We start from the raw sequence: 26,874 nt of genomic DNA, 5'->3' as shown, positions 1-26,874 counted from the left end.
TTCGTGGAGTTGTTGTTTATTGAGGTACTCCTCATCAACATGTGAGGTCCGCCCCACATGATTCTCCCTCCGGAGAGCCGAGACTTATCTCTCAAGTGTCTACATGACACAACCTTTATTTTCAAGCCTAAAGCGGCCACCAACCTAACTAAAATGAGACTCTTAAGCTTTCGACCATCTCTCTACATGCTGTATAAAGCATGAACATACCAAAAGACATGGACATACATAAGCATTACATCAAACATCCTGTTTAGAAGTTTATCTGTGATATGATGAAAAAACTTATATGATCGATATTTTTTAAATATTAGATCAAATAAGTTATTATTAATAATGATTAAGAGTTAACTAAAATTTATTCGACTGAACTAATTTAATTTAACTAATATACTAAATTTTTAAAGAAATATAATGATGTCATTTTAAATTTTGTCATATATATACGTAGGTTGTACGGACGTACGTACGTACGTATGTGTGTGTTGCCAAGCATCCCACGTAGGAGAACGCAACTCACGTGATGCCTCGGACGCACCTCGAACGACGACAACGGGCGCCACCACACTAGCTGTTACCACGCCGAGTTCGGACTTGTGCGCTGCCCTCTTAGTTAACCCGCCCCCCTTCTCTCTTCCGCTCCCCCTTGTTCTCCCTCTGCCGTCGAAGACGAAGCTGCCGTTCGACGGTGAAGCCGACGCCCATCCTTCTCCCCCTCGCTTCTCTCCTTCGCCCTCTCGGACGACCCGATCACTGATCCCCGACGCCTCGAGGTTTTAGATCTCGATCTTCCCCGATTCTGTTCTCCGCTGGGGTTTCGAGTCGGAACTCCAGATCCGGATTTCTTCTGTATCCCACCGCGGATCCTGCGAGCTACCGGGTCTTGGGTTGGCCCTTGATCCGTCGCCGCCGAGATCCGAATCTCTTCTGTCCCGACGGCGATGGAGGAACTGAGCCAACTATCGGAGTCCATGGTGCAGGCCGCCGCGCTCCTGGCCGACGAGGACGTCGACGAGGGATCGGCCAAGCGGAGGACCTCCACCTTTCTCAACGTTGTTGCCCTTGGCAATGTCGTGAGTCCCTTACCTGACCCTAATTGTTCCCCTTTCTGGGGGCCGTCTCTCTTACATGTGCTTGCTTTGATTTCCGCGAGTACTGATGGTAGTTCTCTTGAGTTGACGACCTTGCTGGATCTATAGTTCATGTTCATCTCATGTATCTTTTTCTGTGCTTCTATTTTTCTGGTACATGTGGTTTCAGGGTGCCGGCAAATCAGCGGTGTTGAACAGTTTGATCGGACACCCTGTTCTGGTATGGTGGCATTAAAATTAGATTACTAGGTTGTTTGTTGTTGATTTGATGGTTCTCAATTGCTTTCTGCAGCCGACCGGTGAGAATGGTGCGACTCGGGCCCCCATCATTGTCGATCTACGAAGAGATGGCTCGCTGAGCAGTAAATTGATCATTTTGGAAATAGACAACAAATCCCAGCAGGTTTCTGCAAGTAAGAACTCTTGAATCTCCATTGCAGACTCATTGCGCTAAGGACTTTCTTCGTTTATGGATAAACTATGTTACACGACACATACATTTTGTAGTGTTGACACCGTCTTTGGCGCTTTTTTGTCTTCATCCTAAGGTGCTCTTAGGCACTCTCTTCAGGACAGGCTAAGCAAGGGTTCAGGAAAGAGCCATGCGGATGAGATCTATTTGAAGCTTCGGACTAGTACAGGTTGTCTGAAATTTTCTCCTTTGCTGTTATTTTTGTCGCACTGACTCCACAGAAAAAAAAGGTTTAGTTCATTTATCAGGGTTTTTGGTGCATTGTTGTTTTGCACTCTCTCTTAATAATATTTATGAATGCCTACTCTTCTGTGGCCTATATACTTTACACACACACTCTCTCTCTATTTTATCAAATTACTTTCTAATGCATCTTACATGTTTATATGATGGTTGGAATTTGTATTCTTTTTGTCATCCCTTACTTTCTGCTTCGCTGAAGACTACCAAATCTGATGTTTTTGCTCTTCTATTCTTTGCCAATGTGTATGTTTCAGCATTTTAAGATGTTTGTATCAGCCAATGATGTACTCACGAAATACATTCAACCACCATTTCTTGGTATAAATTTCATATAATGTCATTTGTCCTATGCTAGGTTTCTTCTATTGGGTAATTCCATCTTGTGAACTCTGATTGAACTCAAAATGTATGTCCAAAGAACCTTGTTTTTGTGTTTTCCTTTCAATTTAAATGGATTATTTTCATATACTTAGTTGGATGTTGCTGCATACTAATTACACATGTATATCAACTTTTGAGACTAGGAAGCAGTGAATGTCTAACATGTCTGATGGAAGATTTGCTTGGCCCAATACTTTGTCAACTGTAGATAAAATTTGAGTGGAAATGCATCTGGGATCGAGATTGAGTGTAGAGGGATGTTTTATATTCCCAAAAATATTTCTTGGCCTCTTTTTGCAACTTTGTCTGTGGTACAACTGAGTTCTCATGCCAAAATGTGTACAATTTTCTGAAAAGCCCTCCAATTTTGTTTCTAAGAACCCTTTTTGGGTTTTCTTCACAACTAATGGCGTTAATTTGGTTTTTACACAGCTGAGCACCCCCTTAGAAAGCTTTTTTGCTTAGTATTACACATTTTTCATAGTTTTTGGGCAAGACTATGACACTGGGCAAAAGTATGTAAGGGAGGCTATAACTGAAAGAAGAAAAAACAAAATAACAAAACAAGCCTTAAGTTGAACAAATGAACAAAGAGGCTCTTTCAGGATTTTCTGAAATATATATGGTAATCAGATATAGGGCATTTCTTAAATACCAAGCTATCATTACATTTTGTGGTTAACCTTTTCTTTTTCCTAAAGTTAAAGAAGGAAGTATGAACATATTTTAGTATTTTTTGTTTTGATTTGTTGGTTGGATTTTCAGAATTTCACTTTTACACCTTGGCCTTCCTCTGGCTCTACCTTGTTGGTCTTGGCCTAAAAAGTTTCTCTTAAATGCAATTTTTTTTGGTATGAATAAGGTGACCAACTTGCAGTCCTTACTGCATCACCTCTTTCTTTTAATGATTCTTTGTATTGCCATTAAGAATCTATGTGCATGTGCCCATTGGTTGTTCTGCAGTAAGCATAGGTTGTACCCACAACTGACATGCTGTTGTTTCTGTCAGCTCCTTCCTTGAAATTGATTGATCTACCGGGCTTAGACCAGCGGGCCATGGATGATTCTGTGGTAATCACTATTTTTAATTGTGTAATTGCAGTAAAGGAAAATGCAGTGGAAATACTAACTCTTTTTCTATGGGATCTGTGATGGTAATGTGTATCATTTCAGGTCAGTGATTATGGGGCACACAATGATGCAATATTGCTAGTTATAGTGCCAGCTTCTCAGGCACCAGATATTTCTTCTTCTCGTGCTCTTAGACTGGCTAAGGAATTTGACGCAGAAGGTTTGTTCTGTTTGCCTGATAGCTTTATTTCATTTTTTTTTTATAGTATCTATCTTTGAGCATCAAATTGTATGCAAATTTTGACCCTAAGATTTTTGCTGCGCTATCCTCTTTCCTATTGTAGATTCTGACCTTCATCTCATTGCCTCTGTTTCTTTTAGGGACACGAACGATTGGTGTTATTAGCAAAATAGATCAAGCTGCTGGAGACCCAAAAAGTCTTGCAGCAGTTCAAGCTCTTCTTTTGAATCAGGGGCCAAGGAATGCTGCTGATATTCCATGGATTGCTCTGATTGGGCAATCTGTTTCTATTGCTTCAGCACAAGCTGGATCAGTTGGCTCTGAAAGTTCTCTTGAAACTGCTTGGAGAGCGGAGACTGAAAGTCTTAAAACTATACTTAGTGGAGCTCCGCAAACTAAGCTTGGCAGAATAGCATTAGTTGATACCCTTGCCAAGCAAATACGTAAAAGAATGAAGCTGAGGCTGCCAAATATTCTTTCTGGGTAAATCTTTCTTTGGTATACTGTTACATGCTTTTGACTACAAAGCACAATTTAGAACCTCTATTTTATACTTCCATTTGTCTTTTTTGGTTGGAGAACTTCTCTAGTGTACCATAGAAGTCGAGATGTAATGGTTCACATGTCATTTCCTTCTGATAAACTCTTAATTTCATCCATTACCCACACAGGATATGCTTGTTGAAAACAGCAGCAGACTAGCCATAGCCAATGATGTTGTTTTATTGATGCTTTGGACTCTACCAACTTCTTTGTTGAAATTAATCCATGAAATGTCTATCAACTTATTTTCTTTCATGGTGTTGTTAACATTCCATTAAGCACATTTCAGTTTTGAAGCGTACTAGGGTCCTTGATAATTGGTATTCTTTTCCAGAATGTGAACTAATACAGACAAATAGCTTGGTTCTATTTGTAGATCATATTCTCTATTACATGTCATAATTATGAGGCACCGACTTTTTTTAGGTGATATTGCAAAATGCTGCATCAATCTAGTGGATTTACTTGGAATCTTTTAAATCCTCTCCTTAATGCCATATTGTGATCATAAGAGAATTTTCCTCTTTCCATAAATTAAAGTTACCTTGTTTGTGTAATATGATTAAGGAAATAATTAAAATCCATTTCCTTATTAGTGGGCAAGTTAGGAATTTAATTAATTAATTTGAAAATTCAAAATTTTATTTCCTTGAGAGGAACCCTACCTCCTCTCATATATAAGGGAGGTTAGTCTCCTTAGTTCATCATTGGGTCAAGAGGAACTCAGCGACAAGGCTTTAGGAAGAGGAACTTCCATCCTGAAGGTCGGTCCTCCATCTTTCTCAATTTATTTTCTATATATATTTTGAAAAATCTTGGTTTTCTGATGATGTTAACTTCATTGGTTTAGAAATTTTGAATTATGATTAGAGATTTTTGGATATTAAAATCATCGTAGCATGGTGCAAAAATTATGTTGTCATTAATTTAGTTTAAGTATGAAATCATGTTTAATTAATAAATATAATAAATTTTATGAACTTTTTCATTATTCTTTAAGCTGATTTAATTAGTTTGACACGTTGATTTATTTGATTAATAAATTTGATAAAATTCATGCTTTTGCATTTCCAATCAAATTTAATCAATAATTTTGTATCATGTTGAATATTGAACTCAACATATTGATTAATTGATGAATTTCATATGTTCATTTAATTAATTTAAATTTTTTAAAATTTTATATGAGATTGTCTATCACATGTATTAATTAGTTAAGTATTTAAATTATTGAATGAAATCAAAATTGAGAGATTTGATTCGATTGGACTAGCCCTAACCTAAGTGACCTGAGGCAGACCGATGATTGTGTTTCATGAGTATCGAATATTGTTTTTATGATTTACTTAGCATGATTGCTGATATAGTTTTGTTTTATATTTATTTTTGAGTAACCTATTGACTTGTATTAGATCTGAGTACCACTGCAAAGGAGTTGCAGCGTTTTTCCAGATGTTAAATTTTATTCTAAATACAATTAACATTGGCTTTAATGAAAAAAATATTTTTGTAATTATGGATATCCAATGGGTGCTTTATGCTTGATATATTTGTGGTGTGATGCGTGTTCTTGTTATCTTTCTCTACAATAAATCTATTGTATTTTCAATAGTTCTTTGGGATATTGTCTTTTCTATTTGTGATTTTCATAATTGCATGTGATTAGCTGCTAAGACGACGTTTGGGAACACATTTGCATTTTTAATGTATAGTTGGAGAAATGGTTTAACTGAATGTGTAGTTGTGAAATGCCTTGAGCGCTCGGTAAATAATAGATGAAAATTGCATTTTAAGTGTGCATTGATGTAAGTGTTGTTTGGTAAAATTATATTTTAAAAGTCCACTGAATATTTGTGACAAATTTACCATTGTAATGTTTTTAATATTTATTTAAAATGAATACATATTTTTTTATTTAAACAAATAAGTAAATAAATAAAATAAATAAATGAATGTATGTAATCTTATACAAAATTTTGTATGGCCCAAATATATAATAAAAAATAATAATCATGTAAATAAATATAAAATAATGTTTAAAAATAAATAAATAAAATTTCACCTTATATAAAATATAAATCATGTTGGTTTCTTGCTAAATCTGTTTGGCAATCTTGTAATTTTAGATAATGTCATAGGGTACTTTGGGAATTTGAAATATTACATTAGCATCTCACAAATGTTGAAATGCTGATGCTACCTTGATGTAGCATCAGCATTTCAGCATTTCCAATGCAGCATCCAGGCTAGATGTGATTTGAAAAAAAATTACCAAACATCGATTCACATTTGAAATGGGCATTTGGCCCTTGAATGCACATTCAAATGTGTTCCCAAACACATCCTAATTCACGAGTTATTCTGTTGGTTGGTTGATGTGCTGTCTTTAGAAATTTATTATTCTTTTCAACAGATGCATAAGTTGAATATATTTCCTATAAATGTTAAGTTCAATATATTTCCTAAAGATGCATGCATTTTGCAGATTACAAGGCAAGTCCCAGATGGTGCAGGATGAGTTGTTTAGGCTTGGTGAGCAAATGGTGCAGACTGCAGAAGGTACGAGGGCTATCGCCTTGGAGCTTTGTCGAGAATTTGAGGATAAATTTCTGCAGCACATTGCTACTGGTGAGGTCAGTGGCTGTGATTTTTGTTTATAATAATATTTCTGTTATACTTCCCATACAGGATACAGCTGCAATCCTCCTGCCCTACAATTCATAATTTCATATCCATATCAAGCAGTTATTTCCTCACATTTAAATTGTCATTAAGTAGAATATGTGCTATCCAATCTTCATATAAGACAGAATTCCTTTTGAATGAAATTGCTGAATGCCATCTAATGCCATTTGAATCTAGCATGCATAGTCACTATCTTGGCAAATCAAATAGAAGGCTTCATGCTTCTTCTTGCAGGAGAAAGGATATGCATATGAAACAATCCATTTTTTCTTGAAATCTTTGTTTCAAAAATTTGATGACAGTATACGTATGTTATCATTGTTTGTTGCTGAACTGCAAGGATTGCTCTCCTCGTAACATTTAGCATAGAGAATTTAAAAATAAAGGGAGAATATATTAGCCTCTAATGTATTTTAATTTGTAACATCATGGCAATGACCGACTATAAAAGTTAAGGTTTGACTTATCAATCTGAGCCAGTGTGCTAGCCGATTGGCAGCACTGCACATGCCACTCTGTACCGGTGTTTTGATGAGGAAGAAAAAGAGGTTGAAGAGGAAGGTCCAGTGGAGGAACAGAGGAGGAAGAAGGAGAAAGGAAGAAGGAAGAAGGAAAAAAATGAGGAGGAGAAGAAGTTCAGCGATACCTGGGAAGCAGTGGCAGCAGCGGCAGCGTCGAAGGGAAGCAGCAGCATCACAGCGGCCAAGAGGCGGTGCCGCTGCAGCATCACAACGACAAAGTGGTGAAGAATCGATGAAGAGGCAGCACTTCTGCAGCATAGCAGCGGCGAAACGGCAACGCCGCTGCAGCATCGTAGTGGTGAAACGGTGAAGAGGCAGCGCTGTGGCTTCGTACGTGAGAAGAGCCCTAATATGTTTTTTTAACGCTGAAATGGACTGGGGCCCACCACTTTTTGATTTTTTTTATTATTTTAATGCAGACTGCCAAAAATGAGATGGTCCGCATATCTGTGCTCTATCGGACCGGTGCATACTGCTCATACTGAGTGGTATAGTGCGGTACGATGAACCTTAATAAAAGTTAAAAGCCATGCCATACTCACATTTAATTTTAATTTGCAAGTAAAAGTTATTACAGTAGACCAATCAAGTACTAGCATCATTTTCATTTTTTAGTATCTTATTTCTTGCTTATAGTTTTGATGGCTTAATCTTATGCTATGGTCTTTTTTAAAACCTTAGTTTTTTTTCCTTTTAATCTGGTAGGCATTTTTTTTGACACTACTCAATAGCTGCACAGAAACATTGCTAATGTTGGATCCAAGTCCAGATGGAAATCTGTGAAGGGTTGTGTGAAGCCATTGACAGTTTGTATTAAGCTATGCTAGCTCTCATGAACATGGATTTAATCATTTTTGGTATAAGCCTCGGCGTGGGGAGAAGAAACCTCGGCGACATCGCCAAGGCTTGGAGGTTTTCCTCTCCCCATGAGGGGAGAAGAAACGACGCAACGTCACTCTTTTCTATTTTTTATATACCGAGTGATATGCCAGGGTGTACCGCTCAATATACTCGTACCGTACCATACCGAGTTGAACTCGATACTCCGGTGTGGTACGAAATTACAAACCTTGCTACTAACTATATTTGTGATATAAAGGCTATGTGTAATGGTGTAGTCATCAGTATTAGAACTCTTAGGAGTGCATCTAGTAAGTTTCCTATTATTATAGAACTACATCAAATATAAGTATCTACATGAGGTCTTTTTAACTTTTCCCATTGGGTTAGATGAATTTACTAGTCATTTACCGAATCGTCCTCCTTGGTATTGATGATGTGAGTTTAAATAGAATTAATTCAGAACTTGAGCTATGAAGACAATCGCTAGATAGTAAAGGTTTTAGATTAAGTTGGACTAAGGCTAAATATATGAGATGTAATTTCAGTAATATTAGAAATGGACATGAGTATATATTTAAGTTGGATAGACAAATAGTTTTGTTAAGTATAAGTTTTAGTTATTTTGGATTCATTATTCACTAAGATGGAGAGATTAAAAAATATTGTTTATAGAGTAAAATCTAGATGTTGAAATGATGAGTGATCATGAGTTTTGTGGAATCTGGGATTTGAGATTAGAAGAAAAAATTTATAAGACAATTGTTAGACTAACGATTCTTTATGGATTTAAGTGTTTGATAGTTAAGAAACATCAAATACATAAGGTTAGTGTTGCTAAGATAAGAATGTTGAGGTGGATTTGTGAAGTTAATAGGAAAGATAGAAAAAGATATTTTCATTCGTGAACAACTAGGTACAACTTAGAGAGAAGATCAAATGAGAGAAAATCATTTAAGGTGATATAAATATGTATTAAGGAGACCTATGTGTGTTGTAGTTAGAAGAAGTAAAGTTATTACTATTAGTGATACAAGGAGAGGTAGAGGGAGATCTAAAAAGTCCTTACTAGACTATAAGGATTCAAATACTCTCAACTTAGTTACTTGACTAAGGATATGACCTTTTATATATTTCAATAGCTGTAAAAGATCTATGTAGCTGATCTAAATAGTTGGGACCTTATGGCTTTATTGTTATTATTATTGTTGTTGTATTCACAGCTAAACAGAAGGATGCATTTATTACTTTATAAGATTTATCTTTTGTTTTTTACTTAGCGAATCTTGCATTACAGGGTGCAGGCTGGAAAATTGTTGCAAGTTTCGAAGGAAATTTTCCTAACAGAATAAAACAGCTTCCTTTGGATAGATATTTTGACATCACTAATGTCAAAAGGGTAAACTTACCTTTGTGTAATATTTTATAAGATTTTATTTCTTCTGTATGTGTTGTTTAATTGCTCTTAATCATCTGATTGTGCCTTTTAGATTGTGTTGGAGGCTGATGGGTATCAGCCATATTTGATATCACCTGAGAAAGGTTTGAGATCTTTAATAAAAGGAGTACTAGATCTTGCAAAAGAACCATCACGCCTTTGTGTGGATGAGGTAAATGAGCCATAATATTTGGGTAGTCTCCGCAGTTGGTGTTAACATTAGATTTTACAGTCATGCATCTGCATTTCTTGGTTCTTCATTGTATTGAAATTTATGCAAGTTTATTTGGATTTTTATGAGAGAACTCATGCATACTCTTTGGTTTTTTACTTGTTCTTTTCTTGTCTACTTTCACCTTTGGATTAATTTGTGATCACAATGTGTAGTATTGACCTACTCCAGCTGCTACTAGGATTAGAAGCTTGAAGAGCTATCCTTTATTATTTATCTTTTTGATACTCTTTAAAGTTCATTTGTGAATTTACCTAAGCTGATGTATCTCTTTAAAGGATGGCCATCTTGTGATACATTGTTATCATATGTTTCAAGGGGTACCTTTAAATTTTAAATATGAAGATAATACTCGTGTTGTAACTGATTTGCTTCTAATTATGGTAATAAGTTAGCGAGTATAACAATGGTATACAAGGTGGTATACGACCTTCTATTGTGCCTGGTATCTCCAAATTAAAAAAACCTGACCTATATTGTGCAGTATCAGTCTTGGATTTGGCTGATAAACATTGCTGTGTACCAATCTACCAGTATTTGAAACCTTTATGCAGTAGAGTGGTCCTTTCATTGACAGTGATTGTTTGACATTCACTAGATGTGATTGTAGCGATAGATATCCTATAATGTCATGATGACAACTGTAGCAATTTTCTGTATTACTTATATTCGAAAGGGTTATCAAACAGGTGCATGGAGTTCTAATAAATATAGTTTCTGCTGTGGCAAATGCTACCCCTGGATTAGGCCGATATCCTCCATTCAAGAGAGAGGTAGAATTACTATCAGAATTTGTATATTTGATAGAAAAAATGTGTTGCTTCATGGAAATCATTTTTACTACCTCCTATTGCTTGAGTTTCTTTCTTTGAAAAAGGTGGTTGCAATTGCGTCTACTGCATTAGAAAGCTTTAGGAATGAAGCCAAAAAGATGGTCGTTGCATTAGTTGACATGGAGCGTGCTTATGTTCCTCCTCAACATTTCATTCGCTTGGTCCAGCGGAGGTCTGCCTGTTTTAAAAATCTCTTCATTGCTGATATTTGGTGAAAAATAAAGAATCTGGACATCTTCATGTACTGAACACTTTTGCATGTTAAGTTCATTATTCTGCTCCCTAATTTTTTTACAGCCTTTCCTTTTCTGCTTTGTTGTTAGAAGACCATTAACATAACAAAAATGCAAATTAACAGGGAATGTCAAAATGCTGTTTAACACCCCAAGTCAACTGCTTAATGATGTGTTTTTTATTCAATTTGCATATTAGGTTATCAATGTCCACCAATTTAGCAGAAATGTTCCTGGTCTTACTTTTCCGAACTAGATTATCATATGCCATTATGTAGATGATGTTGGCCATATATATGATATGTAAAAAAATAGCCTTTTTAATGGAGAAAGCTCAGCTAGTCTTTTTGGTAGAAGTGATGCTTTATTATGCTTTAAATATGTGGTTGTGCAGTGTTCTAATACTAAATATTTTTAACAGAATGGAAAGGCAGCGTAGGGAGGATGAGCTGAAGAATCGATCATCAAAGAAATCTAATAATTCAGAGCAAGCCATTTTGAATAGAGTTAGTTTCTAAATATTTTTTCCTTTGTGTTCTTCCAGTAGAGGCTTTCATAAACTTTTGCAACCTAAATACTTCGTTATTTTAATAGTATTGGCCTGTCATGACCTTCTATTTTATTTGGCTACTTCTTGTGCTATCCGCTAGGCATCAAGCCCTCAACCAGGTTCCCAAGGTGGTAGCTTGAAGTTGACGAAGGAAAAATCAAAACAACCAGAGAAAGAAGTAAAAGAGGGCTCAACCTTGCAGGTGACTGGACCTTCTGGAGAAATAACAGCAGGTTGGTTCACAATCTCCTGCATGTGTTGCTTAGTCTGGGCAGTTCTTTTGTTAATTTACAGATTGCACAATCACTAGCTTTCCATTTTCATTTTATGGGCTGTATAATTTCTTGAGTTTTCATGATATTGCTTTCTGAGAGACGGTTGAAATTCATGTGTAGTGCAGCTAGTTTTTCTGGCCCTGAATTGTAGAAAAAAATGCTAAAGAATTTTGAAAAGAAAGAATGGAGACCATGGTTTTTTATGTGCAGTGAAAAACTTGCAAATACTTGTGTCTTTTTTATGATTGTACTTTTTGATCTAAATATTATACTATTTCAGATTTCTCATAATTCTGAGCTAATCCAATGTTATTGAAGTTTGTCATTGGTTTATGTTACCTTTATTTTTTTTTGTTTAGTTATGCTTCAATATATGTTGTATTAATGAAACTTTAGTTGACTGATATATAACCTACCATAGGCTACCTACAAGCCATGGTTCTCAATGGCTTCATATCCTTGCTGCATTCTCAAATTATGGGGGGATGGGTTGATTTATGCCCCATTTGGTTTCTTAATGGAATATCTTTCATGTAATTAACAAAATATGATTTGCTTCTGTAAGCATTTCTTTATATTGACCACCTGGTTTCCAGTCATGTATTAATCAAAGATATTGTGTGTGCGCGTGTAGGTGTGTGAGTTGTCTTCACACTGATTATTATACTGAACCATAAGTGGTTGATTTTCATCTGTCAAATAGGATTCTTATTGAAGAAAAGTGCAAAATCAAACAGCTGGAGCAAGCGCTGGTTTGTCCTCAATGAGAAAAGTGGAAAGGTTATATTACTGAATTTTGTTATATATTTAGCTATTTGTTTCATTTAAGTGCAACTTTTCTATGAAATTGCATCATCGTTTGCTATTTCAGCTCGGGTACACTAAAAATAAGGAGGAGAAGCACTTTCGTGGTGTCATCGCTTTGGAGGTACTGATATTTTTCTTTGTACTTGGTTTTGTTACAATTCATTATTAAAACATAGAGATTGTGTCTGCTTGAGGGCAAGGCTGTGTACAATTATCTCTTTCAAATCCTGCCATTGTGGAAGCATTTTTTGGTGGGCTATTATTTTGTAGCTTCAATTACAAAAGGAAGCTTGTCAATTGTTTGACACTCCCATTTAGTAGCCTGAAACTACAAATAAAAATATTCTCAAATCATATGTTTAGTTTCCTTGCAGGTGTAATTAACTCAACATATGCAGTTCTTCCAAGTTCTTGCTTGCTTGTAACTTCAGTCACCCAAACTTCAACCTTAGCTTTTCTTTATATAACACATGGGAGATCACTGTCATAAAAAACTTGAAAAAAACCTGTACTGAAATATTAGAACTTAATGTTTATAACTTTATATAATTACATCTTTAATTGGATTTAAAAATCTTTGTGTTTACTAACTTACCAAAATAATAACTTAAATATCCTCCTAGGTAATCCATACTATTATAAAAAGAGAATGAAAGATTTGCAATGAAGCTAAGAATAGTTAAAGATAATAACTTAAAAGAAGAAATTTGATGATGAAGCTAAGTATAATTAGAGATAACAACTTAAGGGAAGAATTTGATGGTCCTAACCAGGTATGTTGGCTGTAGTCAAATGCCCCACGAACAATGTGAACTGCAGACTAAGTGAACAATTCACTTTATGAATTTCAATAATCAAAGCTTATGTAGAAAGGAATTTATAAAAAAAAAACCTGAAAATCATTGAAGGTCTATAAACATCAATGTTTAATTAATTGAAAAGTTTTATTGAACAAAGCAGCCATCTTTGAGGTATCACTCCTGTGGGAAAACATATGAAATTTATATTTTTCCTAAGGTGGACATAGTTTTGAGCAAGGTTTAACGATTTGCCTGGATTGGTACATTTCAGGCATCTAGGCTTGATCTAGAATGCGGATAGCCCTTTTGGGTGTTCCAGATACAGAACAAGGCCTATCACTGCCCTTTAAGCCCTCTGAACTGGGCAGGTATGCCGGTTCTTTCTATACCTTTTTTATCAGGTTACCCAGCTGCTTCTCTCTATCTTGAATTTTCTCTATCTCACATGTGATTTTTCATCGCTCACCTTCTTCTTGCTGCTGCCAGCCACCTATCGATCCACTCGGTACTCCTCTCCTTTTCCTTTTCCTGCACCCCTCCGCCATATCTTCTTCTCCGACTCGTTTTCTTCCATATATTCTTCATTTCCTCCTCTCCTCATCTTCTTCTCTATAAGGTTTCAGCACACTGACAGGGGTCCAATACCTGAAATGTAGAACCATGATGGCAAATTGGGTTGCCAATTATACCAGATTGTCAAATTCCACTTGCATGTGGAAATCTAGTTTTCCTTATGTGCTACTGTCCATTATTGGCTCTCAGGCCACTGACAACTTTTGTAACCCTATTGGCTAGTTAATTAAAGTTAGTTTTCAGAAAAAAAATGTGTCTCTTTCATTAGTTAATCTTATTTCACATAGAAGATATTTAATTTTTTCCCAAGAGGGGATGTGTAGTTTGTTACATATTGCTGATAATTATGAATGTGTCATGTAGGCGATCGTATTATGTTTAAATGTTTAAGCTTTCTATTTTCTGCAGCTACTCTTTCTAAACATTTATTAATGCCCACATACTTATTTTTTGCTTCAGGTCTTACAGTTTGTTGTGATTATTGTTTGTACTTTGCTAATAAGTACATACCGTGCAGGAATGTAACATTGAAGAGGTTTCAGATGATGAGGAACCTCCTAAAGGTTCAAAGGATTCTAGAAAAGCAAATGGGCCAGAAAAAAGCCCAAGTCTTGTCTTTAAGATAACTAGCAAGGTCGCATACAAAACTGTTTTAAAAGGTGACTATGTTACTGAACAGGATGGTTTTTGGGTGCAATCTAATATTTGTTTAATGTTAAACTTAATTCATTATTTTATTGAGCTTGCAGCTCACAGTGCTGTAGTGTTAAAGGCTGAAAACATGCCTGACAAAGTTGGCTGGATAAATAAGATACAGAATATCACTGGATTGTCCAAGGCAACTTCTTTGAAGGGGGCTGATTCTGAAGCTAATCCTGCAATTAGACAAAGCCATTCAGATGGTTCACTAGTAAGTTCTGACATGGTGCAATATCATCTTTCTCTTTTAGGGAGGTGATTAACATGTTTGTTTTTATATAGAATTGTGCAAATTGTGATTCTACTTCCACTTGGAAATTCCTGAGCTTACTGGATTACTGTGATCAAATTGATTTTTGCTCTTTATATTGATGGTATTAGCCATTCTATTTTCAAGGATTTCTTTCAGTTCTGGATTTGATATGGTTCTCATTTGGTGCAGGCTCCAGAACACCTTATATTTGCTGTTTGTATCAGCTTTTAGACTTGTAGATTTGTTACATACTCTGGCCATGAGGCTTAATGAAGCTTATTTCTTTCAACATTCACATTCATATTTGCTTACTTGCACGCTTGAACATGTGCTTATGTGTGTGTGTGCAAGTGGTTTTTTGCATGCTTGACCTTTCTATATTGTGGCTTAAACATCAAGGATATCCTAACATTATTTTGCAGTACTTTAGTTCCATGGCAAGTTTAGAACACAAACTAACACTGCTGATATTTTTAGGACCAGTTGGCTAGAAGGCCTGCTGATCCTGAAGAAGAACTTCGATGGATGTCCCAAGAAGTTCGTGGTTATGTGGAGGCTGTTTTGAACAGTCTTGCTGCAAATGTTCCAAAGGTAAATATTGCTTTTTGGCTTTCGTCACCTAGTTAGTAGATCATAGGATCTTTTACTTCTTTTTTGATTGAGCAGGCCGTTGTGCTTTGTCAAGTTGAGAAAGCTAAGGAAGACATGTTAAATCAGCTATATAGCTCCGTTAGGTATGTTGCTTGCCACACTCTTTTTGACATATGCTTGGAGAAGTTTTGTGCGTAAATGAGATTAAAAGAACAAGTCACCTATGTGCTTTGTGGAATTTATGAAATGGCCAATTAGGTTTTCTGCATACAACTCCTCAACATTGTTGGAGAATCATATATGTATGTACCATAATACTTTCTTAGATCACATCTTATAGTAGACCTATATCTTTTTCCCATTTAACTGGACTGTAGCATCAAACATTTGAGTATACAGGCACTTGCCACATTGGAGAAAGCCTTAATCTGCATACTGTGTTTCACTAGTTTGAATGTCCAAAAGAAAATTTTGTGGGGCCTAATGTGTGACAGGCAAGCGAGGTTTTTTCCTTACCATCCAAACCCATGTAGGCTATGCAACTTCATGTTTGCTTAGTCTAAGGTTGCAACTAGTTGCCAGTTCTTATTCAGGTTGATAGCTGGTAAAAAGACAAAAAATGTCGCATCCTTCATGGTATTTTGATAGCTTGGGATAGTGCGCATCAATTATTTAATATACCATATGGTGGATTACACTTTTGCATGTTGATGATATTGTTACTACATTTATTTGCAATGGAACACATTTCAAAAGGACTGTAATCTTGGAATTTGTATTTATGTTGAAGCTTATTTTGAACCAATGAATTAAAGGACTGTAATCTTGAGCGATGATACTTCTATGCGATACTTCAAATAATTGACAGGTCGCGATGTCAAGGACATGCTTCTAACTTTCAAGCCCTGTGACTTGCAAATTTACCAATTACATAGTTGTTGTAATCAAATTATGTTCTTTGTGCAGTGCTCAAAGCACAGCAAGGATTGAAGAACTGCTCCAGGAAGACCAAAATGTGAAGCAGAGACGAGAGAGGTTCCAAAAGCAGTCGTCACTCCTTTCAAAGCTTACACGCCAGCTAAGCATCCATGACAACCGAGCAGCTGCTGCTAGCTGGTCTGATGTTAGTGCAGGAACAGGTATTTTTTTGTGGCTTCTGTTGTTGATAGTGTTACTTAGCTCCCTCCCCAGTTAACTGTAATGTCTGTTAATTGCAATAACTGAAGAGAACAGCACAATATTAGTGTTTTGCTATAACTTCAGTGAGAATAAATAATTAATGAATCACGACATGCTAAAAATCATAGCATAGAACTTTAATAACTTGAGAACATTGTCTGATCCGTCAGATTGTTCCTTGGAATTTCCAAATACTAGGTTCTCTCTGCACATAACTGTTTGAATATAGAACGTGAATGTGTTGTGGTTATATCCACTGCAGAAAGCAGCCCAAGGACCATTTTCTCTTTGCACACAAAACTGATTAGAGTTTGGAAAGGTAAACTTGTTGTGGTTATATGAATTGCAGAAAGCAGCCCAAGGACCAACATTTCTTCAGGCGATGATTGGAGATCAGCGTTTGATGCTGCAGCAAATGGATCACTTGACAACACATACAATGAGTCATCTAGATCTAACAGCAGCAACAGCCGGCGGTATGGTAAGCCAACCCAAAATGGTGATGCAAGTTCAGGCGCAAACTCTGGTAGTCGTCGGACCCCAAATAGGATGGCACCACCACCACCAGGCAGTTCATCGGCACATAGATACTAGGTCTCATATGGTTTGATCGGTGTCACATGTTACATACATTCTTGATGGATGCAATTACCTTTGTGTTTTGTCCTTTTTTTAAGCTGGTTCAAGCCACAAGAGAGCGGAAAACCTAGTGTTGACGCTGTATGCTAGATGATTGCATGCGATATACAGAAGCTTATATAGTAACTGGGCAACACAAGGTATGTGTGAGATCTACGTTGTCATTGGAAGCCATTATTTCCTCATCTTGTTATTAGTTGTAGCAATTCATTGCAGTCTTGAGTTAGTGATTGCATGAGACCTCGGCACACTACATCATTTGTGTAAATTGATTTCCACCTGATATTTGAGGTATTATTGTGCTCACACAGTATGCTTTTTCTTTATTACGATGGTTCCATTTAACCTGATTGTTCCTTTTTGTCAACAAAGTAAATAACAAATTATCGTGATTAAAAGGCAACAAAAAATCTTTTGTTCTTCCCATTAACTATTACCCTTGGGTGACAGCACTCATGTTATAGAATCACAAAGTATGCTTGTGTTAAGCAATCAAGTAAATTCTACAACTGCCGTTCTGATTTGGTTCGTATTCCTCCCTTTTAGTCTTAAAATGTTTTCTTTACTGTTTCTGTTATAAATTCTAGAATCAAATGTCAGTAAACAGCCTTTTCTACTCTCTAAAATGTATTTGATGCTTGAGTAACTAAATCTGTGGTTGAGAAAAATGCTGTCTCAAAGTCTCTTCGATAGTGATTTGCTGAATTGAAATTACTATGATACATACAATTTGCCTTTTTTTTGACAGTAAGATTCAGTTGGTTTTTCATGAAACACATTTTTTGATGTGATGAAAGAGGAAATAAAATAGGAGACATGGTGTGGTTAAAGATGCAATTGGTCCTTGGCTTTTCCCCACATATTGCCTAAACAACTGTGTTTCCCTACTTGACTTCTCACCAGCAGCCAAAAGTTAAGCATCTCTAGGCTCCGGCAAAAAAACCACATACAAAGGTTCACATGATGAGAAGAGGACCACGTTGTAATTACACTACTGAATTAGCTCTCCAAGATATGACTTTAGTGATTCATATTTCCAGTTGCTGTATGCATCTCATGTCATCTGCTTGTTAGGGATTTGTGTTGAGTAAAGGTGCATTAGGGAATTTGAACACATTCAATGCATATTTCAAATATGAATAGATGTTTTATAATATTTTTAAAATCGCATCTGGCTTGAATATTGTATTGAAAATGTTCAAATGTTGATCCTATTTTAAGGTAGTATTAGCGGCGTTTTAGTATTTGTAGGATATTAATGTAATTTTTTAAAAATATTAAAATATCTTATGATATATCTAAAATTATAAAATTATCAAAATGATTTGGTGAGAAATTAATATGATTTATATTTGGTAAATTATTTATTTATTTATTTATTTTCAAAGGTTATTTTATATTTATTTATATGATTATATTTATCATTTATTATATATATATATATATATATATATATATATATATTTGGGTCATACAAATTTTTTAAAAGATTACATATGTACATACATTTATTTATTTTTATTTATTTAATTATTAATTTAAATAAAAAATATGTATTCATTTTTGAATAAACAGTATGAAAAATATTATTTGTGTAAATTTAACATAAAATATTCAATGAACTTTTGAAATATAATTTTATCAAACAACACCTAGGCACATTTAAAATATAATTTTTATTTATTATTTATCAGATACTTAAGGCATTTTACAATTGTACATTCACTCAAATTTTATTTTTCAATTATATATTTAAAATATAATTTTTTTTAATTATACATATAAATAATATAATTTTTAGTTATACATGTAAGTGTGTTCCAAACATAACCTAAATCTCAGATGTGTGACATCACAAGCAATATGCTTCTCCACACAACTTTTCATGTGTGCAAACCTAAGGTGAAGGAAGGTGCTCAATTGTCATAAAAAAAAACATAAAGTGTAGAAATTGAGTAACAGTTTCCTTATCACATAAAAATGGGTCAGATGGAACATCTGCCCACCCAAAAGCATATTTTGATGGATTTTCATGTTAGTTAGAGAGATTAACACATGATATAGCTTGTTCTTAGAATCTTTTCCTTCAAAAAAAAAAAAAATCTAAAGCAACTATAACTTGAATTCTTTAAATGTCTAAAACAATAATTGCTTTCCTAATCATAGCACAAATCAGAGATCCAACAACTCAGGAGGTAGAAGTCAACAAGCATAGTGGTTGTCTTTTCTATAAGAATTTTTGTTTTCATTTCAGATCTTGATACATAGCAAAAAAGAAATACTACGGAGGGCAGGGGAGAGTAGCAATCCAAGATGATGAAGCTAAAAAAATATTGTGGAAGTAGCAATAAAGTCATTGATAATAGATCAATAATCTCATTGTGCTTGAGCTGGATCATGACAAAACGATATGGAAGGCGGCGATCTAGATATAGGCTAGTTGGAGATGATAAGAATGGTTCTTAGTTCGATAATTCGAGAGCTTTTACTAATAATACTTGAATATTGTATTCAAATACGTAGGAAAGACGCAAAACAAATAGCATGTATCTGAATACAGAGGACGAACAAACACACACAAAAAGTAAATCATGATATAAATTGCAATGCACAAAGAAGAAACACCAAATTCTTCCGTGGTTTTGCCTGCAGAGAAGGCGACACCACAACCTGCAAACCTGTTACCATCAAAATCGTGGTGCTGCCTCGCCAGGATGAACTGCTTTACGAGCACCCAACAGAGGTTGGAGAGCTTTGACGACGATGCTCATATTTGGGCGGAGCTCAGCCTCGTACTGCACACACAAAGCTGCCACTGCAGCCACCTGTTTCCAATCATACAAACAACAACCAGAAATGTGTAAGCAACTGACTAAAGATTGGATGATGTTTTCCTCACTAAGCATGAAGCTTCAAGTGACTAAATACAATCAAGATAATCTCCAACAAAGTATATAATAGTCCATACTTTCTTTCTACCTATGGATAGATTAATATTGTATTTTATCGAGAGAAAGCAATCCAATTTCTTTTAGCTCGATATTCTATCATCTAAATGTAACATATTTTTGAGGAAACAAAATAATAACATTTGCTTGTGACTTGTTCATTTTGCATCTCCAATAAATTGTTCAAGATAGATCGATCCTGAAGGATCTATTTTTCTAGCATAAAACACTATAAATATATTTTTCTCAAATAAAAACACTAAGTTTCTACGATTCCTTGAGAACCTTTATGGTCTATGAAAGACGTAAGTTAGTTCAGGAATAGTGATGTTGAGTTTCTCGGCTCTTTGCCTCATGATTAGTTAGTTCTATTTGCCTTGGGAATAGTTCTATTGTTAACTTGTAGCAAAGGCACTGAACTATTTGCGTGGATGCATTCTTATGCATCAATAATGCATTAGCATTACCTTTGCAACAATCTTTTGAGGGTACTCTCCTCCTAGTTTCTCATCTACAATTTGATCCACCTTGTCTTCAGTTAGTCTTTGTGTTGCCTGCACATAGCCAGATGATTCCCCGAGCAATTACATTGTTTGCGAAGGAAAAGAAAGTGAGGGAAACAAAATGTAGTAGTAGTAGTAGTAGTAGTGTTCATACCCATGTCACAAGACTCTGCTGTCCTCGTGGTAAACTGGGATCCACAGGTTTACGACCGGTCAAAAGCTCCAAAAGAACGACCCCAAAGCTGTAAACATCGCTTTTGGAAGTAAGCTGCCCTGTCATAGCAAACCTGCAAATCCAGGAACAAAAAGCTTCAACTTGAGGCCTTTTGGATTATGATTCATGAAAGGAGTACTGGTGACAAGGTGGTTTATTTAGGGTTTAAGTCAGACTGAGCTTGAGCAGACCATGGTCAATGTTGAGTTTGGCCCCTATATGATTAAATATCCAGTTTGATGGTTCAGATGGCAAGCATCAGTATGATCTGCATTTTGAATCATGTTTAGGAAAGCATGGAAATCCTTGACCACCACCAATCGAAATTGATCTCTGACCTGGTGAATGATATATTGGATTGACATGATCTTTTTCACATAGTCATATAACCCATATCCAGTAGTACTGAAACCTTCTCTGAACTCAGTAGTATAAGTAGTCATCAACTATAACAAGCAAGCTAATATCCTCCTAAGCAAAGAATGCAATCTCGCACTAGACCCATACCGATCCTAAGCCAGTTTGGTACACATAATTAGTACCAGTGTCTCGATGTTGGTATACTAGTATAATATACCAAAAAGGATAAAGAATAAGGAGGAGAAGAGAAAGGAAAAAAAAAAGGAGGTGATAGAGGAAGAGAATGAAGAAGAGGAGGATGATAAAATGGACGAAGCATACCAAAAGAGAGGTCAGCGGCAAGGAGATAGGCGTGTGGACAGCTACGTATCGAGAACGGAGAAAAGGCCTCATAAAATTGCAAGACCTAATTTAATTCACAAAAGTTATTTTATTTTTTTAAATTAAATTGGACTAGACCACTCGAAAAGGAGATAGATGGTCCGCTTACTAGTTCATATCGATTGGTATGGATGGGTCTATTCAAAATTATAATCCTTGCTCCTAAGAATATCATTCATTGCAATTTAGTCTATACTGAAAGAAAATTTCATTTATAGACACACCAAATTTATATGTGAAAACTAAATGATGATCTAATATTAAAGAATTAGAAGAACTTACACACGAAATTTATATGCAAAAAAAACTACTGATGATCTAACAACGGACAACTAGAAAACTTACTCTGGAGCATGATAACCAAAGGTTCCAAGAACTCGGGTGGAGTGAAGGCGTGCCGCCATGTCAGGAGCCTGATTTGATAGATCAAAGTCACCTATTTTCGCAACATCATCATCATCGTCAAACAGGAATATAGTACTGGACTTGATGTCACGATGGATGATACGAGGCTGTGCCTTCTCATGCAGGTATTCAAGACCCTTTGCAGCCCCCACAGCAATCTTAACTCGTTGCGCCCATGTCAAAACTGGACCTGCCTTTGCCCCCTGAACACCTTTCTTTCCTGTGTTGACATACATAACACATTGCAATTAAAGGATAGTCTTGCCATGTTATGTCAAGAGAGTAGCTGTCAGTCTTCCAGTAGCACACATACCTTTGAACGTGTTGCTCATGTCTAGGAGACATTAATTAACAGTGTAAATATTCTGTTCCTCTTAAAACTTACAGTGCATAACAAGACTTTCCTAGCAGTGATTCAAACCAACAAATGCAATACTTATCCAAGAATGCAATTTCGGAATCCGACAGCAAATGGCAGAGCTGCATGTGATGAGATGGAGAAGAGGACTCACATCGCAAGCCCTAACTGAGTGTTTAAAAGTTTGTTTATTATTATTATTATTATTATTGAACTAGATCAAACTGCTCGAAATATGGGTGGTCCATGTACCGGTTCATGCAGTAAATACTTGTTGGTATGGACCAGTCCAATCCAAATTGCAAACTGTGAAACTTATGCTTGTTAAATAAAGAGTCATAAGATGCAATCAACTTATACCATGTAGGATATCATGAAGGGATCCCCTGGCTGCAAACTCATAAGCAAGAACTCGCAGACTTCCATCAACACAGTAACCAAGCAGCCGAACGACATTCTCATGTTGCAACCTTGACACCATGGATACCTGTCGATCTTTGTATAAGAAAACCCCCAGACTCAACTGAGAACATACAAATGAATAGAAATGATCAACACACCTGTGCCAAGAACTCTTGATCTGGCTGATTACTTGTGTCTAACTTTTTTATGGCAGATTCTTGTCCATTCCTCAGGGTGCCATGGTAAACTCGAGCAAAAGAACCCTCCCCAACTAAAACTTCATTGCTGAAACTTTTTGTGATTTCGTTTAGCTCATCCACTGGAATGGAAGGAACCGCAATTGGTTGGACTATGACAGGTGGTGCACTGTTAGGAGGATGGTTTGTGGCATGGTTAGCACCTCCATGACCTGCATTAAGATGAAATTTTCATCTCAGAATGTTAGGGAAATATGAGATGAGGGCTTCAATGATATACATGTTAACGATTAGCGACCGTAGATAGTTTTAGCCAGAAGAACCTTTGTTTAAACATATGGATATCCAAGCCATTCATCATACTATCGAAAAGTGTTTCTAAGCACCTATGTAGTTCATGGAAATGTAGTTTCATGGAATGTAAATCAAGGGGAATTGACATAACTAGGAAGACTAAAACAATATATTAGAATGAATTAAACACCATCACTTTTGTGACTTTGGCATACAGATAAAGAGCAAATGGCAGTGAAATTTTATGAGTCTCGACAAAAACTGTGTGAATGACAGTTCTACAAGCTGATTAGCATTACCAATGATGCATTTTTATATGAACAGTTCCAGATACAACAATACTGGTTGGTCAAGCAAAAGCCTAGCATAAAACATGCTTTAAAAGATATATATCTCATGACAATTACCTGCTAAATTATCATTGTAAGGCCGCTCATAATTAGGCCGGTGGGCACCAGATTTCTTAAAGAATAGGAAGCACATGATTTTAATTACTTAAAGCAGCTGCACCTGCACTAAAAAATAGATGTATTCAGTTTGAAAGAAGTAGATAGAAGTAGCCAACCTTGGGAAAATTAGCAATTCAAGTAACAAGAGGGTTCTTCAAAATGCAATATTGTATCATCAATAGAAATAGAGAGAAAGAGGTTTAAAGCTTACAAAGAAATGAAACCTTTCGAAAACAAAGTAGTTAATGTTGTTTATTCTATAAACAACTGTGAACACAAAATCATACTTACTTTTCAGCTAACAGGTAGTCTCATTTAATCATCCAAATAAGCATCAACACTCTACCTTATATGAAAAATAGGTGATTAATTGCTGTTCTCCAGTGACAAATTTGCAAATCATAAACGAACGAAAAAGGTTTCACTATAATCTATATAAAAAGCAACAAAGTTCCAAATATACTCTGCATCATTCACTGTCTTTTTAAGATAGAATTCTCCGTGTTGCCCACTTGCTTGGAAACTCTACCTGGTGATATATATAGAACTCCTCTCCCTCTAAGATCCATGATTGGTAGATTGTTAGAGAAGAACGGAGACAAAATGGAATTACAACTTTCCTAAGATATACAACAGCAGCGCATAAACCATGTCCATCGCTTCTTGTATTTGTATATTACTGGAAATCAAATGCGTGTTCATCTTCATCTGCACTACTAGTCCAAATACTTGTAGACACGCCTACTTCTCATACTAATTCCACACCACAGATATGAAACCAAGAAAACATTGTTATGGTTCCATCTCTTCAGAATTTTGTTAGGGAAACAAAAGAAGATACTGATTCCAAACAAAACGATTGCTTATAGAGACCAATGTAAGCTTTGGAATCACAAAGATACCATCTTTTCAACTTTATAATAACAATAACACAGATCCACCATCCCCAAAACTCAATTACTCGAGGTTCTGTTCTTCCTTTCATCACTTCCCGTTTTGTATTTCATCCACAGAGGTGAAGAACTCACAAGAGTTGATGGAACAAAATTAGTTGAGAAGGGACAGAAACTACAGTATAAGCAAGGATCGTCCAACGAAACGATCGGATTCAGAAGCCCTACTTTCATGGGAAAATGAAGGGAATTGCAGCGCAGAAATCTCACCTGTCCTTCCGACGCGCTTTCGCCTCCCGAGCAGGGCAGCTGAGCGAAGAAACGAGAGCAAGGTCAGCAGATGGGCAGGAAACCGGCGGCTACGAGCAAGGTAGCGGACGGCGCGCAGGATGACGGGGTACGGAGGAGAACGCTTCCCGCAAGACGAAGCGAGCAAAGTCGCAGTGAGAACGGTTGGGGGTCGCCTTAGCCATCGTTTTTTACATGCCGGTGTTGCATTCTCGTCACCCACCGTGCGCTAACCATCCGTTGACCCGACGTAACATTCCACTTGAGCCAACCCGTGACGCCGTCGGGTCACCGCCCTCGTCCACGCGGACTCCTTCCGTCTTGTTCACCAACCCAAGCACAAAAGAGAAGGCACACGTACGTGACTCCATCGCGAACGCCCAAGATTGGGCCCCGCGTATCAGACCCGTGACGAAGCCACGTAGGATGGGTAAGTCTTTTGGGAGGCGGGCCAGGCGTTGCATTCGACCATTCTTCCCATCGAAAAGTGGCGTACGGTTGAAGGAGTCAATCGTATCCATGGAGCCGTCCATCCGGTGGGATCCATCGCCACGTACGGCCCTGATCGAGTGCTGAATTGGTGTTCGACTAGGATGATTATTTTGCGCGTTTTTCATTAGCCTAATTAAAATGGATTAAAGTAATGATCAAAGAAGTATGAGATGAGTAGAGATAAAGAAATAGGTATTTAATTACGATAAAAGAATAATTTGTGCACAAGGATTAACACAGTTGAACTTAGAAAAGGATAAAAGCATTGACGTTGACATTGGCGGTCAATCCAAGTGTGCAGGACCAATTTAAATTCGATTAAGGTGATATTAATCTGGCCGACTTGGATTAAATATCTGAATAATTAATCCAATATGAACATCCTTGCGTCGTTGTGTTATCGACTAATCCTTAATACGTACCTGTATCGTCGTAAACATATAGCAACGGGACCCACAGAACAGCCGGTAACAGAACTGGTATGCTAGTGGGTACGATAGCGAGGTAGAAGTAGGTCATTTGCCTTCTTGTCTTTGACTGTCATAGTACTATAATGTGCCAAATGGAAGTTTACATGTACTAAGAAAAAGAGTTAGGAAGATAACACTATAATACCAGGACATAATAACCATTTAATTGAGGTAGTTTCTTAATAGTGTTTTTGGATCAAAATTTTTGAAAGCAAATTTGTGGGAGAAAGGGAGAAAAGAAAGAAAGAAAGAAAAAAAAAATGGTTTGGTGAGTTGTGATTGAGGCAATTATTTTGTATATATTTGCATAATTTTTAATTTTTTATTCTTAATAATCTAAATCATCTAAATACATAGGATGCTAATTACAAAAATAATCTCTCTTCTCCAAAGGTTTAGTGGCTCATTCCATGGCTTCATCTAATTTTTAGAGATGACGACGACGATGATGATGATGATGATGATGATGATGATGATGATGATGATGATGATGATGATGATGATGATGATGATGATGATGATGATGATGATGATGATGATGATGATGATGATGATGATGATGATAATAATAATAATAATAATAATAATAATAATAATAATCCATCACATCACATAGAGGGTGAAGTCATGGACTCTTATCCATATTGTAACCTTCAGCAAATCATAAAATAAAAGACCCATTCAAATTATGTAATTTAATGACATTGCTAGTTGGGTTAAAAGGGTATGTGTGTGTGTGTGTGTGAGAGATTGATGGGGCTAAGTTTGGATTGGGTTGGGTTGGGTTGGGTTGAGATCGGCTCAATTCACACACCATGGACCGATTCAAGAGAAACAGGTTGGGCCGGCTCGGTCCATGCTACGTTAGGCTTGGTCTATGTGCACTGGGATCCCCTTCAAGTAGACTTGTATGGTGAGACATTTAAACCGTTAAACCGACGCCTTCTTCGTGCATCAGCCGTCCAACTAGATGATATCCTTACAATAATTGAAGAAGATCCTATCTTCTTTGTGTTCTCTGTTGTTCGCT

General features: G+C 36.3%; 2 protein-coding genes across 4 annotated transcripts; one reads left to right on the top strand and one right to left on the bottom strand.

Moving 5' to 3' along the window:
• Positions 1 to 586: 586 nt before the first annotated feature.
• Positions 587 to 17,496, top strand: LOC135606727 (dynamin-2B-like). Of its 2 annotated transcripts, none has more exons than XM_065097877.1 (22): positions 587 to 1,073; positions 1,261 to 1,311; positions 1,384 to 1,504; positions 1,640 to 1,732; positions 3,197 to 3,258; positions 3,361 to 3,478; positions 3,640 to 3,982; positions 6,528 to 6,675; positions 9,386 to 9,487; positions 9,579 to 9,698; positions 10,448 to 10,531; positions 10,636 to 10,763; positions 11,246 to 11,330; positions 11,475 to 11,607; positions 12,353 to 12,429; positions 12,521 to 12,577; positions 14,347 to 14,488; positions 14,579 to 14,739; positions 15,259 to 15,372; positions 15,448 to 15,515; positions 16,339 to 16,511; positions 16,901 to 17,496. In XM_065097877.1, exons 1-22 carry the CDS (start codon positions 942 to 944, stop codon positions 17,143 to 17,145), a joined length of 2,757 nt encoding a protein of 918 aa, XP_064953949.1. In that variant the 5' UTR covers positions 587 to 941; the 3' UTR covers positions 17,146 to 17,496. The 2 variants fall into 2 exon arrangements, with proteins under 2 accessions (XP_064953949.1, XP_064953950.1); XM_065097878.1 differs by lacking the exon at positions 16,901 to 17,496 and adding an exon at positions 16,814 to 16,900.
• A 2,177-nt stretch (positions 17,497 to 19,673) lies between these two features.
• Positions 19,674 to 25,056, bottom strand: LOC135606726 (pto-interacting protein 1-like). 2 transcript variants are annotated; one of them, XM_065097876.1, is made up of 8 exons: positions 24,865 to 25,056; positions 23,660 to 23,767; positions 22,920 to 23,170; positions 22,720 to 22,846; positions 21,942 to 22,221; positions 20,796 to 20,928; positions 20,606 to 20,692; positions 19,674 to 20,015 (listed from the first exon to the last, which is right to left on the bottom strand). In XM_065097876.1, exons 2-8 carry the CDS (start codon positions 23,733 to 23,735, stop codon positions 19,878 to 19,880), a joined length of 1,092 nt encoding a protein of 363 aa, XP_064953948.1. In that variant the 5' UTR covers positions 23,736 to 23,767; positions 24,865 to 25,056; the 3' UTR covers positions 19,674 to 19,877. The 2 variants fall into 2 exon arrangements, with proteins under 2 accessions (XP_064953948.1, XP_064953947.1); XM_065097875.1 differs by having other exon boundaries at positions 23,660 to 23,762; positions 24,865 to 25,055.
• Between the last annotated feature and the right edge of the window lie 1,818 nt (positions 25,057 to 26,874).

This window comes from Musa acuminata, chromosome BXJ2-3 (genome assembly GCF_036884655.1).
Source record: "Musa acuminata AAA Group cultivar baxijiao chromosome BXJ2-3, Cavendish_Baxijiao_AAA, whole genome shotgun sequence".
NCBI lineage: Eukaryota > Viridiplantae > Streptophyta > Magnoliopsida > Zingiberales > Musaceae > Musa > Musa acuminata.
The sequence above is the reverse complement of the archived record's forward strand: the minus strand, read 5'-3'. Positions and strand labels throughout refer to the sequence as shown.

Excerpts from the sequence above, each read along its gene's own strand:
- LOC135606727 (XM_065097877.1), top strand. The coding sequence starts at position 942 with ATGGAGGAACTGAGCCAACTATCGGAGTCCATGGTGCAGGCCGCCGCG. Across the intron at positions 12,430-12,520 it reads TCAATGAGAAAAGTGGAAAG|CTCGGGTACACTAAAAATAA; the intron begins GTTATATTACTG and ends TTGCTATTTCAG. Across the intron at positions 15,516-16,338 it reads CAGCTATATAGCTCCGTTAG|TGCTCAAAGCACAGCAAGGA; the intron begins GTATGTTGCTTG and ends TTCTTTGTGCAG.
- LOC135606726 (XM_065097876.1), bottom strand. The coding sequence starts at position 23,735 with ATGTGCTTCCTATTCTTTAAGAAATCTGGTGCCCACCGGCCTAATTAT. Across the intron at positions 23,171-23,659 it reads TTACAATGATAATTTAGCAG|GTCATGGAGGTGCTAACCAT; the intron begins GTAATTGTCATG and ends ATCTTAATGCAG. Across the intron at positions 20,016-20,605 it reads CTCAAAAGATTGTTGCAAAG|GTGGCTGCAGTGGCAGCTTT; the intron begins GTAATGCTAATG and ends GATTGGAAACAG.